The sequence below is a fragment of the Cherax quadricarinatus genome, chromosome 30 (assembly GCF_038502225.1).
Source record: "Cherax quadricarinatus isolate ZL_2023a chromosome 30, ASM3850222v1, whole genome shotgun sequence".
NCBI classification, from domain to species: domain Eukaryota; kingdom Metazoa; phylum Arthropoda; class Malacostraca; order Decapoda; family Parastacidae; genus Cherax; species Cherax quadricarinatus.
The window spans coordinates 11,821,522-11,839,277 of record NC_091321.1 but is presented as its reverse complement, the minus strand read 5'-3'; the positions used below and the strand labels follow the sequence as shown (position 1 = coordinate 11,839,277).

Genomic DNA, 17,756 nt, shown 5'->3' with positions numbered 1-17,756 from the left:
TCTGATATTCAATCTTTCATCACCTAATCTTTTTGTTATCCTCATAACCTTACTCTTTCCTGTATTCACCTTTAATTTTCTTCTTTTGCACACCCTACCAAATTCATCCACCAATCTCTGCAACTTCTCTTCAGAATCTCCCAAGAGCACAGTGTCATCAGCAAAGAGCAGCTGTGACAACTCCCACTTTGTGTGTGATTCTTTATCTTTTAACTCCATGCCTCTTGCCAAGACCCGCGCATTTACTTCTCTTACAACCCCATCTATAAATATATTAAACAACCACGGTGACATCACACATCCTTGTCTAAGGCCTACTTTTACTGGGAAATAATTTCCCTCTTTCCTACATACTCTAACTTGAGCCTCACTATCCTCATAAAAACTCTTCACTGCTTTCAGTAACCTACCTCCTACACCATACACTTGCAACATCTGCCACATTGCCCCCCTATCCACCCTGTCATATGCCTTTTCCAAATCCATAAATGCCACAAAGACCTCTTTAGCCTTATCTAAATACTGTTCACTTATATGTTTCACTGTAAACACCTGGTCCACACACCCCCTACCTTTCCTAAAGCCTCCTTGTTCATCTGCTATCCTATTCTCCGTCTTACTCTTAATTCTTTCAATAATAACTCTACCATACACTTTACCAGGTATACTCAGCAAACTTATCCCCCTATAATTTTTGCACTCTCTTTTATCCCCTTTGCCTTTATACAAAGGAACTATGCATGCTCTCTGCCAATCCCTAGGTACCTTACCCTCTTCCATACATTTATTAAATAATTGCACCAACCACTCCAAAACTATATCCCCACCTGCTTTTAACATTTCTATCTTTATCCCATCAATCCCGGCTGCCTTACCCCCTTTCATTTTACCTACTGCCTCACGAACTTCCCCCACACTCACAACTGGCTCTTCCTCACTCCTACAAGATGTTATTCCTCCTTGTCCTATACACGAAATCACATCATTAAATTAGGAGTATGTACATGTTTATAGAGGGGCAACTGATATATCGGATCATTATTTAGTTGTAGCTACAGTTAGAGTAAGAGGTAGATGGGAAAAGAGGAAAGTGGCAACAACAAGTAAGAGGGAGGTGAAAGTGTATAAACTAAGGGAGGAGGAAGTTCGGGCGAGATATAAGCGACTGTTGGCAGAAAGGTGGGCTAGTGCAAAGATGAGTAGTGGGGGGGTTGAAGAGGGTTGGAATAGTTTTAAAAATGCAGTATTAGAATGTGGGGCAGAAGTTTGTGGTTATAGGAGGGTGGGGGCAGGTGGAAAGAGGAGTGATTGGTGGAATGATGAAGTAAAGGGTGTGATAAAAGAGAAAAAGTTAGCTTATGAGAGGTTTTTACAAAGCAGAAGTGTTATAAGAAAAGCAGAGTATATGGAGAGTAAAAGAAAGGTGAAGAGAGTGGTGAGAGAGTGCAAAAGGAGAGCAGATGATAGAGTGGGAGAGGCACTGTCAAGAAATTTTAATGAAAATAAGAAAAATTTTGGAGTTAAACAAGTTAAGAAAGCCTAGGGAAAGTATGGATTTGTCAGTTAAAAACAGAGTAGGGGAGTTAGTAGATGGGGAGAGGGAGGTATTAGGTAGATGGCGAGAATATTTTGAGGAACTTTTAAATGTTGAGGAAGAAAGGGAGGCGGTAATTTCATGCACTGGTCAGGGAGGTATACCATCTTTTAGGAGTGAAGAAGAGCAGAATGTAAGTGTGGGGGAGGTACGCGAGGCATTACGTAGAATGAAAGGGGGTAAAGCAGCTGGAACTGATGGGATCATGACAGAAATGTTAAAAGCAGGGGGGGATATAGTGTTGGAGTGGTTGGTACTTTTGTTTAATAAATGTATGAAAGAGGGGAAGGTACCTAGGGATTGGCGGAGAGCATGTATAGTCCCTTTATATAAAGGGAAAGGGGACAAAAGAGATTGTAAAAAATATAGAGGAATAAGTTTATTGAGAATACCAGGAAAAGTGTACGGTAGGGTTATAATTGAAAGAATTAGAGGTAAGACAGAATGTAGGATTGCGGATGAGCAAGGAGGTTTCAGAGTGGGTAGGGGATGTGTAGATCAAGTGTTTACATTGAAGCATATATGTGAACAGTATTTAGATAAAGGTAGGGAAGTTTTTATTGCATTTATGGATTTAGAAAAGGCATATGATAGAGTGGATAGGGGAGCAATGTGGCAGATGTTGCAAGTACAGTGGACCCCCGGTTAACGATATTTTTTCATTCCAGAAGTATGTTCAGGTGCCAGTACTGACTGAATTTGTTCCCATAAGGAATATTGTGAAGTAGATTAGTCCATTTCAGACCCCCAAACATACACGTACAAACGCACTTACATAAATACACTTACATAATTGGTCGCATTGGGAGGTGATCGTTATGCGGAGGTCCACTGTATATAGAATAGGTGGTAAGTTACTAAATGCTGTAAAGAGTTTTTATGAGGATAGTGAGGCTCAGGTTAGGGTGTGTAGAAGAGAGGGAGACTACTTCCCGGTAAAAGTAGGTCTTAGACAGGGATGTGTAATGTCACCATGGTTGTTTAATATATTTATAGATGGGGTTGTAAAAGAAGTAAATGCTAGGGTGTTCGGGAGAGGGGTGGGATTAAATTATGGGGAATCAAATTCAAAATGGGAATTAACACAGTTACTTTTCGCTGATGATACTGTGCTTATGGGAGATTCTAAAGAAAAATTGCAAAGGTTAGTGGATGAGTTTGGGAATGTGTGTAAAGGTAGAAAGTTGAAAGTGAACATAGAAAAGAGTAAGGTGATGAGGGAATCAAATGATTTAGATAAAGAAAAATTAGATATCAAATTGGGGAGGAGGAGTATGGAAGAAGTAAATGTTTTCAGATACTTGGGAGTTGACGTGTCGGCGGATGGATTTATGAAGGATGAGGTTAATCATAGAAGTGATGAGGGAAAAAAGGTGAGTGGTGCATTGATGTATATGTGGAGTCAAAAAACGTTATCTATGGAGGCAAAGAAGGGAATGTATGAAAGTATAGTAGTACCGACACTCTTATATGGGTGTGAAGCTTGGGTGGTAAATGCAGCAGCGAGGAGACGGTTGGAGGCAGTGGAGATGTCCTGTCTAAGGGCAATGTGTGGTGTAAATATTATGCAGAAAATTCGGAGTGTGGAAATTAGGAAAAGGTGTGGAGTTAATAAAAGTATTAGTCAAAGGGCAGAAGAGGGGTTGTTGAGGTGGTTTGGTCATTTAGAGAATGGATCAAAGTAGAATGACATGGAAAGCATATAAATCTATAGAGGAAAGAAGGCGAGGTAGGGGTCGTCCTCGAAAGGGTTGGAGAGAGGGGGTAAAGGAGGTTTTGTGGGCAAGGGGCTTGGACTTCCAGCAAGCGTGCGTGAGCGTGTTAGATAGGAGTGAATGGAGACAAATGGTACTTGGGACCTGACGATCTGTTGGAGTGTGAGCAGGGTAATATTTAGTGAAAGGATTCAGGGAAACCGGTTATTTTCATATAGTCGGACTTGAGTCCTGGAAATGGGAAGTACAATGCCTGCACTTTAAAGGAGGGGTTTGGGATATTGGCAGTTTGGAGGGATATGTTGTGTATCTTTATACGTATATGCTTCTAAACTGTTGTATTCTGAGCACCTCTGCAAAAACAGTGATTATGTGCGAGTGTGGTGAAAGTGTTGAATGATGATGAAAGCATTTTCTTTTTGGGGATTTTCTTTCTTTTTTGGGTCACCCTGCCTCGGTGGGAGACAGCCAACTTGTTGAAAAAAAAAAAAAATGTTTCACAATGTATGTATACTTACGTGATAAAATTAGAATAAAAAAGCAGCGAAATTATTTCAAAAGTAGTGAAATTAATTCAAAAGTAGCTAAATGTTTAAATAAGCCCAAATATCAAAATTCTTGCTGTCCAAAAATGTACAGTGCACCCATCCCTCTGTTGCCTAAATTTCCATACCTTGTCAAAGAATGCAGATGAGCAAAACAGGATTCACCATCTCTAAAACTGCGCTAGCTGCTGTTTATTAACCCTTTGACGGTTTCGGTCGTATATATACGTCTTAGGAGCCAGTGTTTCAGAGGTATATCTACTCAATAATTCTAGCGGCTTCAAATCAAGCAGGAGATAGCTGGTAGGCCCACATGTGAGAGAATGGGTCTGTGTGGTCAGTGTGCCCTGTATAAAAAAAATCCTGCAGCAAGCATTGCATAATGAGAGAAAAAAAGCTCCAACCGTGTTTTTGAATTAAGATGCCGACTTTGTGATGTATTTTCCTATAGTATTTATGGTTGTATTCTCGTTTTCTTGGTCTCATTTGATAGAATGGAATACATATTACAGAAATAGAGACGATTTTGAATAGTTTCACAATGAAAACGATCTTGAAATTGAGCTCAAAGTAGCGGAAATGTTCGATTTTTACCAATGTTCAGGAGTAAGCAAATCACACCACACGTCCAATACACGTCAACTTGAGAGTCTAATATTCTTTCACTAGTGCACTGATATTATTTATATCATTTTTACAATAATGCAGTAGTCAGCATAACAGTAAATCTATTTTTTGTGTGAATAAAAATCAAAATAGAAAGCAAGAGTAATATAAGAGGGGGCCTAGAGACATGACTAATGAACAGAGGATATGTTATTTTATTGCCAAGAATGTCTACATTGTTTATTCTGGACCCTATTTTGAAATTGGTATCTTTTTTATTTTGCATGAAATTGGCCAAATTGCCAATTTCTGACCACTTTATTGGGTAGTTCAAATCGGTAAATGGGCAGTTTCTTGTACTCAACTGATAGAAAAAATGGAGTTCTAAAGAAATAGCTGAGTTTGGTCGACTGGAACAACAGAATTGGCCGAAAATAGGGCTCAAAGTCGTCAAAATCGCCAATGCGTATATATCGCTAAGATCAATAACTTCGCGGGAGCGTAATTCTGCGAGTTTTTTACCAAATTTCATACTTTTGGTGTCATTACCATCGGGAAAAGATTCTCCATCATTTCATATGAAAAAATAATTTTTTTCTTCCAAAAATTTTGCGACAGAGGGACAGTTTCAGAAAGGGGCTTGTGACAGTCAAAGGGTTAAGAGCCTGGAGTTTAGACATGGAAGGGTAAGACACAGGTGCAACATTACAAATCTTTATTGATGAAAGGTTTTGCCTGCACTACTGGCTTCATCAGTCAAATACTCTTGGAGAGATCAGCTTTGTTGAGAGACAAAGGTGAAGTTGAGAGGTAACTTAATGTAATACATTACCCCTGGTGCAAGATAATCAGACTCTCAGCACCAAGGCTGATGGACTGATTACATCAAACTACCTCTCCACTTCACCTTCTTCGTCTCCCACCAAAGCTGAGCTCTCCAAGAGTGTAACTCATCCCTGTATTCGACTGCTAAAGACTGCAGCGCAGGCAAAACCTTTTGCCAATAAAGGTTCCTAATGTTGCACATGTGTCTTATCCACTTACTGGTATTATATATCATTTATATCAGGGATCCTTAACAGGGGGTATCCAAACTCCTTGGGGTATGGGACTCGATCTTTGAACAAAAATGTTCTTAGATTAAACTATTATATTAATGACATTACAGCACTAAGCACAGCAGAGGACTTTGTAATTATTATTTAATTATTGGATAATTGCCACAGTTTAATACAAAGAACTATATCATATCTAGATTATTAATATTACAGATACATATATAGTAACAAATTACTGTACATATATAGTAACAAATTACTGTACATATATAGCCAAAATAGGCTTATGTATCATTATCATGGGACAATTTCTTTGCTGTGGTCACATCACTGACAAGAATTAAGACAATAGTCACTTCACACTTAAAGAGAATATTAGTCATCACAAATGAGAGAGGTGTAAATATTTAGCTTCAAAATATTAATGAACAATATGTACAAAATATTTAAGGGCTGCTTTTCTCGGAGGCTTCTGCAGGATGAGCAGCACTTTTACGTTTTTGACCTCGTTTCTTGCATTCCTTTCCTCCAGCTTGTGCCAAGTTATCTGCCATTTCTTTAATATGCTCAGCCTGCAAGAGGGATAAAATAATTCTTTTTTTAACACATCAGCCATTTCCCACCAAGGCAGGGTGACCCAAAAAAGGAAGAAAAAAAAACTTTCATCATCATTCAACACTTTCACCATCACTCATACATAATCACTGTCTTTGCAGAGGCACTCAGATACAACAGCTTAGATGTCCCTCCAAACTGCCAATATTCCAAAACCCTCCTTTAACCCTTAAACTGTCCAAACGTAGATCTGCGTCCACAAGCAGGGGGCTCCAAACGTAGATCTATGTTTTTTTAATGCTTTCAAATGAGGAAAATCAAGGTCGTAAGCCTCTCTCTTTTATGTGCGGGTTATTTGTGTAAGGCAGGTCTTTATCAAAATGACCCCTACCCAAAGCTACCTAAGAATTTACTCTTGTACTCAATGACACCAATCAGCTCCTCCCACTCATATATTTGTTCAATCTCTTTTTAAAGCTACCCAGGGTCCTAGCCTCAATCACCCTACTCGGAAGATTGTTCCACGCATCCACAACTTTTGTTTGAAAACCAGTACTTATCTATGTCCTTTCTAAATCTAAATTTATCCAACTTAAATTCATTATTTCTGGTTCTTACCTAGTTCGACACCCTCAGTACTTTACTAATATTACCCTTGTTTATGCCCATCATCCACTTATACACTTCGATGATATCTCCCCTCATTCTACGTCTCTCCAGAGAGTGGAGATTCAAGGCTCTAAGTGTCTATCCTCATACAGGATATTTCTTATACAGGTCTCCCTCAACATTCGTGTTTTCCACTTTCGCGGGCTTCGAACATTCAGAAGGGGGGTTATTGAGATGGTTTGGACATGTAGAGAGGGTGGAATACAACAGAATGACTTCGAGAGTGTATGAATCTGTAGTTGAGGGAAGGCGGGGTAAGGGTTGGCCTAGGAAAGGTTGAAGGGAGGAGGTAAAGGTTTTGTGTGCATGGGGCTGGACTTCCAGCAAGCATGTGAGAGCATGTTAGACAGGAGCAAATGGAGACAAATGGTTTTTAGGACTTGACGTGCTGTTGGAGTGTAAGCAAGGTAACATTTATGAAGGGATTCAGGGAAACCGGCAGGCCAGACTTGATTCCTGGAGATGGGAAGTACAATGCCAGCACTCTGAAAGCGGGGTGTTTATGTTACAGTTTTATAACTGTAGTGCAAGCATGCCTCTGGCAAGACAGTGATGAAGTGAATGATGAAAGCTTTTCTTTTTCAGGCCACCCTGCCTTGGTGACAAATAGCCAATGTGTTAATAATAACAAAAAAAAAAAATAATAATATTCAAAATGTTCTACATGTGCCCATTTAACTAAAGTGCTTTTGAGCTTTGGAAAACAATCCAATTGTAACTAAAAGACTATCCCAGAGGCATTGACTGATAAATACACGGAGAAACAGACAAATCAACATAGTGTGCATGAAGATTTTACTATACCAGTTTGGGATTTCGACGAACTAGAAGCTTCACATCATCTGTGCTGATGATTGCTCTACGTGCATGACTGAAAATGAAAAAAAAAAAATTAATCTCTTTTCATCTACTATGACTGTATAATTCTTGTGGTTTAGCACTTCTTTCTGATTATAATAATAATGACTTGTCATAGTTTATATATAGTAACCTAGTCCCTACTGAAACATGCATTTTAATTTCTAAAAATTAGATCCACAACTGGACTGCATGCAATTCCAATTGCATCAAACAGGCCTGATACATCATTACAGTAGCACAACCTGTCTTCATTAGCTAAGAAGCTTGAGAAATGTTGATGACATTTTCTTTGGCATGTCACTTGCACACTTTCATCCACGAATTCCCACTCCTTGTCCCTTGAAATCAAAAGCTCAGCATTTAACTTTGTCAAACCAAGATCTCTGATAAGGTCACTGAGGTCAGTTTGGTTTGGGTAGTAAGGATTCCTCCCAACAGCTGCATCTGTAAGATCATAGTCTTGTTCACTGTGTTCTTCATTTTCTGATTTACTGCTTTCTTCTTCTGATGGTTGACTTCTTCATGGTGTAGGTACAGGAAGATCAGCACTGTGTGATACTGGTGCAATAGAAGAGGGAAGGTCTGGATAAGAAATAGCAGGTGCATTTTTCCCAGTTCGGCATTTGGAAGGATCCACCAGGTAGAAGTAGCAGTTGGTTGAGTGATCAGTGGGTTCACACCATATTCTAGGAACAGCAAACTTCATGGTTCTTTTTTCTCTTCTATATCATCCCATAAAAGAACAAAAGAATTAGTTTCTGTAGAATACATTGCATTTAAAAAATGTTCCTATTCAAGATTTTACCCTTCATATAACTAATGACTTTCTTACCTTCTAATGATCTTCCTGCTTCAGCTCCCTCGGTGCCCTGGTGATGGACCAGGTGCTTCAGTTCCCTCGATGCCATGGTGATAGACCAGGTGCTTCTGCTCCCTTGGTGCCCTGGTGATGGACCAGGTGCTTCAGTTCCCTCGATGCCATGGTGATGGACCAGGTGCTTCCGCTCCCTCGGTGCCCTGGTGATGGACCAGGTGCTTCAGTTCCCTCGGTGCCCTGGTGATGGACTAGGTGCTTCAGTTCCCTCGATGCCATGGTGATGGACCAGGTGCTTCAGTTCCCTCGATGCCATGGTGATGGACCAGGTGCTTCAGTTCCCTCGGTGTCCTGGTGATGGACCAGGTGTTTCAGTTCCCTCGGTGCCCTGGTGATGGACCAGGTGCTTCAGTTCCCTCGGTGCCCTGGTGATGGACCAGGTGCTTCAGTTCCCTCGATGCCATGGTGATGGACCAGGTGTTTCAGTTCCCTCAGTGCCCTGGTGATGGACCAGGTGTTTCAGTTCCCTCGGTGCCCTGGTGATGGACCAGGTGCTTCAGTTCCCTCGATGCCATGATGATGGACCAGGTGCTTCAGCTCCCTCGGTGCCCTGGTGATGGACCAGGTGCTTCAGTTCCCTCGGTGCCCTGATGATGGACCAGGTGCTTCAGTTCCCTCGATGCCATGGTGATGGACCAGGTGTTTCAGTTCCCTCAGTGCCCTGGTGATGGACCAGGTGCTTCAGTTCCCTCGGTGCCCTGGTGATGGACCAAGTGCTTCAGTTCCCTCGGTGCCCTGGTGATGGACCAGGTGTTTCAGTTCCCTCTGTGCCCTGGTGATGGACCAGGTGCTTCAGTTCCCTCGATGCCATGATGATGGACCAGGTGCTTCAGTTCCCTCAATGTCATGGTGATGGACCAGGTGTTTCAGTTCCCTCGGTGCCATGGTGATGGACCAGTTGCTTCAGTTCCTTTGGTGCTCTGGTGATGGATTAGGTGCTTCAGTTCCATCAATACCATGATGATGGACCAGGTGTTTCAGTTCCCTCAGTGCCCTGGTGATGGACCAGGTGCTTCAGTTCCCTCGATGCCATGGTGATGGACCAGGTGTTTCAGTTCCCTCGGTGCCCTGGTGATGGACCAGGTGCTTCAGTTCCCTCGGTGCCCTGGTGATGGACCAGGTGCTTCAGTTCCCTCGGTACCCTGGTGATGGACTAAGTACTTCAGTTCGCTCGGTGCCCTGGTGGTGGACCAGGTGCTTCAGTTCCCTCGATGCCCTGGTGGTGGACCAGGTGCTTCAGTTCCCTCGGTGCCATGGTGATGGACCAGGTGCTTCAGTTCCCTCGGTGCCCTGGTGATGGACCAGGTGCTTCAGTTCCCTTGGTGCCCTGGTGATGGACCAGGTACCTCAGCTTCTTCGGTACCCTCTTTAATAGTGCCCTGGTTATCAATGCTTATTCCATGGATGGAGTAGAAGGTAAAAGTTTGTGGGTCTGGATTTGAGGGGGACCTGCCTGGTGTGGGCCGGTTGGCTTGCTGTAGTGTTCCTTCTTTCTGTATTCTAGGAGTGAGAGGGGATGGATTTGAGCGAGACTTGCGCATTGATTAGAGGGGGCGTTGGTCGGGGCTTGTTGCTTGGGTAGCTCTGGGGGTGGGTTGGGCAAATATTTTTGTTGGAGGGTTGGTTTTGACATGGACCTGCCAAGTATGGGCCAATAGGCCTGTTGCAGTGTTCCTCGTTTCTTATGTTATGTTCTTATGTTTTCTTACAATGCTCACAAGCAACATGAGCTGCCCAGGTCTTGTCTTGGTCCCCAACTGACATGCCAAAATATGCTTCATAAGCTTCACACATTTTTTTAGATTGTTACAGAGAACTTCTTTGCTCATGTCTTAATGAATTGACCGCATGTGTAGCAGAATGTCTCTGGAGAATAATTGCAGCCTCTAGATGCCATTTCACTTCTGATGTGTCTTCTCAAGTAGCCAGAGCTGAACTGAATGCTGGTTTGAGACCCCATTTTTATATTTGCCAAGCAAATCCCTAGAACATAATAGTTTTACATCAGTCTTTCTCGAAAGTGTTCCAGAAGTGTCCTAACCACAAAAGCAAATGGATTAAATATCTCGATATGAAAGAACATATGTTCTATTATATTCTTGCGTCAAGTATGTACTATGTGTCAGCCTGTAAGTCTTTACCCATGGTTAAGTCCTGCATTAACAATCAATATACAATGGACCCTTGGTTTTCGCAAGTCTCAGTTTTCGTGAATTTTGGTTATCGGCAACTTTTGTCAAAATATAGCCATGGTTTTTGTGATTTCCCTTGAATTTTGGTAGTCATACAGTACGTGTCCCAGTGGCCCCATGCACACAAAGCCTCCCACAGATGCATTCAAGAGTCAGTCTGGCATTGTTTCTCGACGAGTGAGCATCAGCCCCCTTGTTCTTTTGAAACATTTCGTAATAATCCATTTTTTTGTGCTTGTAACTGCTAAATAAGCCACCTGATAGAATTAAAGAAAGAAATCATAGAAAAACATGAAATTGGTGTATGAGTGGCCGAGCTTGCCAAGATGTACAGGAAGCCTCATTCAACGATCACTTCCAAAGTGGGGAAGAAAAAGGAAATCAAGGAAGCTGATGTTGCGAAAGGGGTAAATATGCTAACGACACAGAGCTCACAGGAAATCAGATATGTGGAGAAATTGTTGTTTGTGTGGCTCAACCAAAAACAGTTAGCAGGAGATAGTGTTGTGCAGTCGATAATTTGCGAAAATGCAAGAGAGTTACATGCCGATCTCGTAAAGAAAATGCCTGGAACGAGTGCCGATGTTAGTGAATTTAAGGCCAGCAAAGGCTGGTTCGAAAATTTCAAGAAGCTAAGTGGCATACACAGTGTTGTAAGGCATTGTGAGGCTGCAAGTTCAGACAAACATGCGGCAGATAAAATTCATGCATGAATTCAAGGGGTACATAGAGGCTGAAGGGTTCTTCCCCCAACAAATGTTCAATTGTGACGAAACAGGCCTCTTTGGAAGAAAATGTCAAAGAGGACCTACATCACACAGGAGGAAAAGGCACTGCCAGGACACAACCCTATGAAAGACAGCTAACTCTCTTGTTCTGTGGTAATGCTAGTGGGGATTTCAAAGTGAAGCCTTTACTGGTGTATCACTCTGAAAATCCCAGCGTGTTCAAGAAAAACAGTGTCGTCAAGAGTAAATTGTGTGTGATATGGAAGGCTAACAATAAGGCATGGGTCACAAGGTAAATTTTCCTCGATTGGTTCAATGAAGTGTTTGGCCCAAGTATGAAGAAATACCTCCTGGATAATCAACTGCCACTCAAGAGCCTCCTGGTAATAGACAATGCTCCTGTTCATCCTCCAGACTTGGATGATCAATTGTTGGAGGAGTTTAGTTTCATCACAGCGAAGTTCTTGTCCCCTAACTCCTCCCATCCAGCCCATGGACCAGCAGATCATTTCAAACTTCAAAAAACTCTATGCCAAAGCAATGTTTCAAAGGTGCTTTGACATGACCTCAGACACTGAATTGACCCTAAGAGAGTTCTGGAAGGATCACTTCAATAACCTCAACTGCATAACCATTATAGATAAGGCTTGGCAGGGAGTGACTTCCAGGATGATGAACTCTGCTTGGAAAAAACTGTGGCCAGAATGCATCCAAGAGAAGGATTTTGAAGGGTTTGGGGCTGACCCTGTCGACCCTACACCTGTTGTGGAATGTACTGTGGCACTGGAGAATTCCATGGGGTTGGATGTAAGTGGTCAGGATGTGGAAGAGTTGGAGGAGGACCACAGTGAAGAGCTAACCATGGAAGAGCTGCAACCTGGAGTTTACCTGGAGAGAGTTGCGGGGGTCAACGCCCCCGCGGCCCGGTCTGTGACCAGGCCTCCTGGTGGATCAGAGCCTGATCAACCAGGCTGTTGCTGCTGGCTGCACGCAAACCAACGTACGAGCCACAGCCCGGCTGGTCAGGAACCGACTTTAGGTGCTTGTCCAGTGCCAGCTTGAAGACTGCCAGGGGTCTGTTGGTAATCCCCCTTATGTATGCTGGGAGGCAGTTGAACAGTCTCGGGCCCCTGACACTTATTGTATGGTCTCTTAATGTGCTAGTGACACCCCTGCTTTTCATTGGGGGGATGTTGCATCGTCTGCCAAGTCTTTTGCTTTCGTAGTGAGTGATTTTCGTGTGCAAGTTCGGTACTAGTCCCTCTAGGATTTTCCAGGTGTATATAATCATGTATCTCTCCCGCCTGCGTTCCAGGGAATACAGGTTTAGGAACCTCAAGCACTCCCAGTAATTGAGGTGTTTTATCTCCGTTATGCGCGCCGTGAAGGTTCTCTGTACATTTTCTAGGTCAGCAATTTCACCTGCCTTGAAAGGTGCTGTTAGTGTGCAGCAATATTCCAGCCTAGATAGAACAAGTGACCTGAAGAGTGTCATCATGGGCTTGGCCTCCCTAGTTTTGAAGGTTCTCATTATCCATCCTGTCATTTTTCTAGCAGATGCGATTGATGCAATGTTATGGTCCTTGAAGGTGAGATCCTCCGACATGATCACTCCCAGGTCTTTGACGTTGGTGTTTCGCTCTATTTTGTGGCCAGAATTTGTTTTGTACTCTGATGAAGATTTAATTTCCTCGTGTTTACCATATCTGAGTAATTGAAATTTCTCATTTGCAACAGCAACAGACCACAGCTGAGGAAATTGCTTCACAGAAGGAAGAGAGAGGGAAGAAGGTGCCTTCTTCAAAGATTAAGGACATTTGTACAAAGTGGAGTGAGGTGCAAACATTTGTGGAGGAACATCACCTTAACAAAGCTGTTGTAGGCCATGTCTGCGACATGTTCAATGACAATGCCTTGTCCCATTTTAAGCAAATCTTAAAGAGACACCAGAAACAGTGCTCTCCAGAACAGTTTTTTGAGTGACAGGGATCCAGTGAGTCAAGCTGGTCCTAGTGCCATTAAAAAACAAAGAAGGGAAGTAACCCTGGATAAGGACTCAGTACCTAAAGTCTTTATGGAAGGGGATTTCCCTTCCATAAAGACTTCCGTCTTCCATACACCAACAAGAGTTTTCAATAAGGTAAGTGTGATGTCATTATTGCTTTATATTGATTTGTCATTCTTTTCTGTACGTAAATCTATATTTAATCTCTAAAAAAAATATTTTTATTAATACTTTTGGGTGTCTGGAACGGATTAATTGGATTTACATTATTTCTTATTTCGGTTTTTGTGAATTCTGGTTTTTGGCAGACTCTCTGGAACAGATTAATCATGAAGACCAAAGGTCCGCTGTATAGTAATATACTAACAATTGACTGTTTTAGCCCATGTTATCTAGAACTGTCACAATTATGCATTCAGCACTACAAATAGTAAATGTCTCTGGACTGACAAAAGTCACTTGACATTTAAGCTGACTTAATTAGTCCTTGCAACATTATTCATGATACACTTAAGTGTGAAACTATTAACAGGGCAACATGTGAAAATAAAAAGTAAATAATCATTAGCATTTTAAGCAAGAAACAACAAAAAAATAATGAAGTCCATGATTCTTCACTTCTAACACTATTCTGAAAACTGATAGATTACATAAATATACAGTAAACCTTCCATTTAACGGACTTTGAAAATACAAAATAAAATCCTGGGTCAATAGATTTTGAAACAATGGACAGAGTCCTTTTTCTGAAGGGTATACCTGGAGGGAGTTCCAGGAGTCAACGCCCCCCCATGGCCCAGTCCATGACCAGGCCTCGTCCTTTGGTTGGAGAATCATTCTTTACTGATACAATCACAATAAAACAATCTTTTCTGTATGCAGTACAACTGCCATTACTGGCCAACCTCTCCCCTCCAATTAAGTCTGTTAAACTGAGGGTTTACTGTAGTTATTTAAGAATCCCATTGAAACGAACTTAGCAAAGGCTTCAAGATCAGTCGAGTATGTCTCTAGTTGCTTGGAAGTAATTTCTGAGAGTGTGGCAATAACATTCTTTGTGAATGACAACCCGAGCTCAGCAGCAATCTCCTCACATGTTCGTCCTACTGTGAAGTGTATTGCAGCTTTTAAAGTCTGTAAATATCAAAGGAAGGTTAGAAACAAATCTTAAACTACTTTATGTTCTTCATTACATCCTTTCAATACCAAATATCTGCAACAATTCTCTTGAATCTGATAAAAGTCTCCCATGTATGATATTCAGTTAATTATCATAATACATATACATTACATTGATATAATTAAAAACTTAATAAACTATATAGAATAAAGCACCTAAAATACTTATGCTGGAAATTTAATATATCCCATGCAAAATATAATGATTGAATGACTGTTTAATTAATCCATTTCTTTCACACCACCAGTCAAATACAAATTTTGGGACAGTTTTGACCTCTGATTACTTACCTCATAATATGTTGCTACACATTTGCTTACACATACAGATTCTGTTAACTTAAAAAACTAACTAAAGTGATGATAAGTCGCTTTAGTAAGTTTATATAGAAACAGGTATACATAAACAATTACACAAATTATCCTAGTCTCGTGAGTAAAATACTCTCCACGATAACCCAAAAAGAGTCAAAATTACTTATTTCCATTGGAATCCAAGAATAGATAATTTACACATATGTTAAACTATGTATGATAATTGTACTTATGTGTACATGTACCTAAATAAACTTAGTGACTATGGTATCTCCTAACACTCCAGCTTAATGCTGAACAATTGACTACGAAATCTTTCGAGAACTTATTAAATCCTAGTAACATATTAATTGCATTTTCATCAGAAATGATAAAACTGGCTGTATTTGCTATTAATGTTTATTAACGGCAAACCACGAGTGAACAGAAAAAGATATAGATTAAAAAATACCAACTGAAGGTAGTCACAATTTACTATATACAGTAATGTTTACCTATATTCCCCAGTGTTCTGGCAATGATATACATATATATCCCATTATATATTATTCACATAACCAAACATATATATATATATATATAAATGAAAATAAACTCAGCGTAAAGAATAACAACCTGAGAATGATTTAACTCTTGGAGGTCTTCTGCCGCCATCAGTCAGCTGATGATGACACGCATACCATGACAAACTTTATCATAATATATAATGAGCAATCAAAAATATACAAAATAACCACAGAGGGGAGTTAAATGATAGCTCTAGGATAAAGATAAAGACAAAGGTTTATTTCTTTGTAAAGGTTACAATGTGTAATTACAATTTTGGTTTGTTAAGTACAAAGAAAGTCACTACCATGCCGGGGCATTTCGGGCAATCAACACATCATCAAGAGTTTACAATATTGCAGAAATAGAGTAGGAAGTTCAGGTAGATTCGTTCAGGGAATCCAGAGTCTTTTCCCTGAAAGAGCCTGCCTGGATTTTCTTCTCTATTTCTGCATCATTGCAACCTCCTGATGACGTGTTCATTGCAATACGAAAGGCCTAGAGCTATCATTAAACTCCCTTTGTGGATATTTTGCATGTATGTATGTTTGTATGTATGTATAATATATATATATATATATATATATATATATATATATATATATATATATATATATATATATATATATATATATATATATATATATATATATATATACATATATATATATATATATATATATATATATATATATATATATATATATATATATATATATATATTTATTTATTTATTTATTTATTTATTTATATATATTTATTAGTTTATGTTTTTATTAACACATTAGCCGTTTCCCACCAAGGCAGGGTGGCCCGGAAAAGAAAAACTTTCATCATTCACTCCATCACTGTCTTGCCAGAGGCATGCTTGCAATACAGTTATAAAACTGCAACATTAACACCCCTCCTTCAGAGTTCAGACACTGTACTTCCCATCTCCAGGACTCAAGTCCAACCTACCAGTTTCCCTGAATCCCTTCATAAATGTTACCTTCTTTACACTCCAACAGCACATCAAGTCCTAAAAAAAACATTTGTCTCCATTCGCTCCTGTCTAACACACTCATGCATGCTTGCTGGGAGTCTAAGCCCCTTGCACACAAAACCTCCTTTACCCCCTCCCTCCAACCTTTCCTAGGCCGACTGCTACCCCGCCTTCCTTCCACTACAGATTTGTATACTCTCGAAGTCATTCTATTTCGTTCCACCCTTCTACATACATGTCCAAACCATCTCATTAACCCCTCCTCAACCCTCTGGATAATAGTTTTGGTAATCCCACACCTCCTCCTAATCTCCAAACTACGAATTCTCTGCATTATAGTCACACCACATATTGCCCTCAGACATGACATCTCCACTACCTCCAGCCTCCTCCTTGTTGCAACATTCGCAACCCATACCTCACACCCATACAAGAGCGTTGGTATATATATATATCTATCTATATATATATATATATATATATATATATATATATATATATATATATATATATATATATATATATATAGTCTGGTTGCAACACTAGGGTTGAAAACAGTAAATGTATAAAAGACATTCATCATGAAGTTATAAATAAAGACAATAGATCAGGTCAGCAAACAAAGGGAGACCGCAGAGGGCAGCAAGGGACTAGCTCCCTTAAGGTCTACTATACTAATAGCAGGAATGTAAGAAATAAGATAGATGGGCTAAAATTAATTGCAAGTGCAGGTAACATAGATATCATTGCTATAACAGAGACCTGGCTCAATCTGAAAGAGAAATGCCTTCTGAATGTCACATACAAGGCTATAAATTATTCCACACTGACAGGGTCAACAAGAAGGGTGGTGGAGTAGCCATGTATGTCAGAGACAATTTAAATTGTTGTATTTGACAAGATATAAAATTAGAAGCGTCAGCCACTGAATCTGTTGGGTGTGATTTACAGGGCCCCAAATCTTGATAGGGAGTGCGGTAAACTTCTATGGGATGAAATTCGTAAGGCATCTACATACGAAAATGTTGTGATAATGGGAGATTTCAACTATAGACAGATTGACTGGAGCAATTTGACAGGAAATTTAGAGTCAAGTGACTTTCTTGATACGATTCAGGATTGTTTTTTAAAACAGTTTGTGACAGAACCAACTAGAGGAAATAACCTGCTTGACTTGGTTCTTGCCAGCAGGGAAATGCTAATTAATAATTTTGAGGTTAATGATGAGTTTGGGGAAAGTGATCACAAATCACTCGGTTTTAATATATCGTGGAATTCCCCTAATAATGACAATCAAGTCTCTTTCCCTGACTTCTACTTGGCTGATTT

General features: G+C 40.4%; 1 protein-coding gene across 1 annotated transcript; it reads right to left on the bottom strand.

Moving 5' to 3' along the window:
• Positions 1–1,069: 1,069 nt before the first annotated feature.
• LOC128692626 (centromere protein S) lies at positions 1,070–15,648 on the bottom strand. The gene is made up of 4 exons (XM_053781841.2): positions 15,512–15,648; positions 14,379–14,536; positions 7,547–7,613; positions 1,070–6,090 (listed from the first exon to the last, which is right to left on the bottom strand). Exons 1-4 carry the CDS (start codon positions 15,548–15,550, stop codon positions 5,965–5,967), a joined length of 390 nt encoding a protein of 129 aa, XP_053637816.1. The 5' UTR covers positions 15,551–15,648; the 3' UTR covers positions 1,070–5,964.
• Positions 15,649–17,756: the final 2,108 nt, after the last annotated feature.

Bases quoted from the DNA above. Each gene is read 5' to 3' on its own strand.
- LOC128692626 (XM_053781841.2), bottom strand. From the start codon at position 15,550: ATGGCGGCAGAAGACCTCCAAGAGTTAAATCATTCTCAG. The intron at 14,537-15,511 runs GTTGTTATTCTT...TGATATTTACAG, and splicing joins AAGAGTTAAATCATTCTCAG to ACTTTAAAAGCTGCAATACA. The intron at 7,614-14,378 runs GTTCGTTTCAAT...TTTCATTTTCAG, and splicing joins GATCTTGAAGCCTTTGCTAA to TCATGCACGTAGAGCAATCA.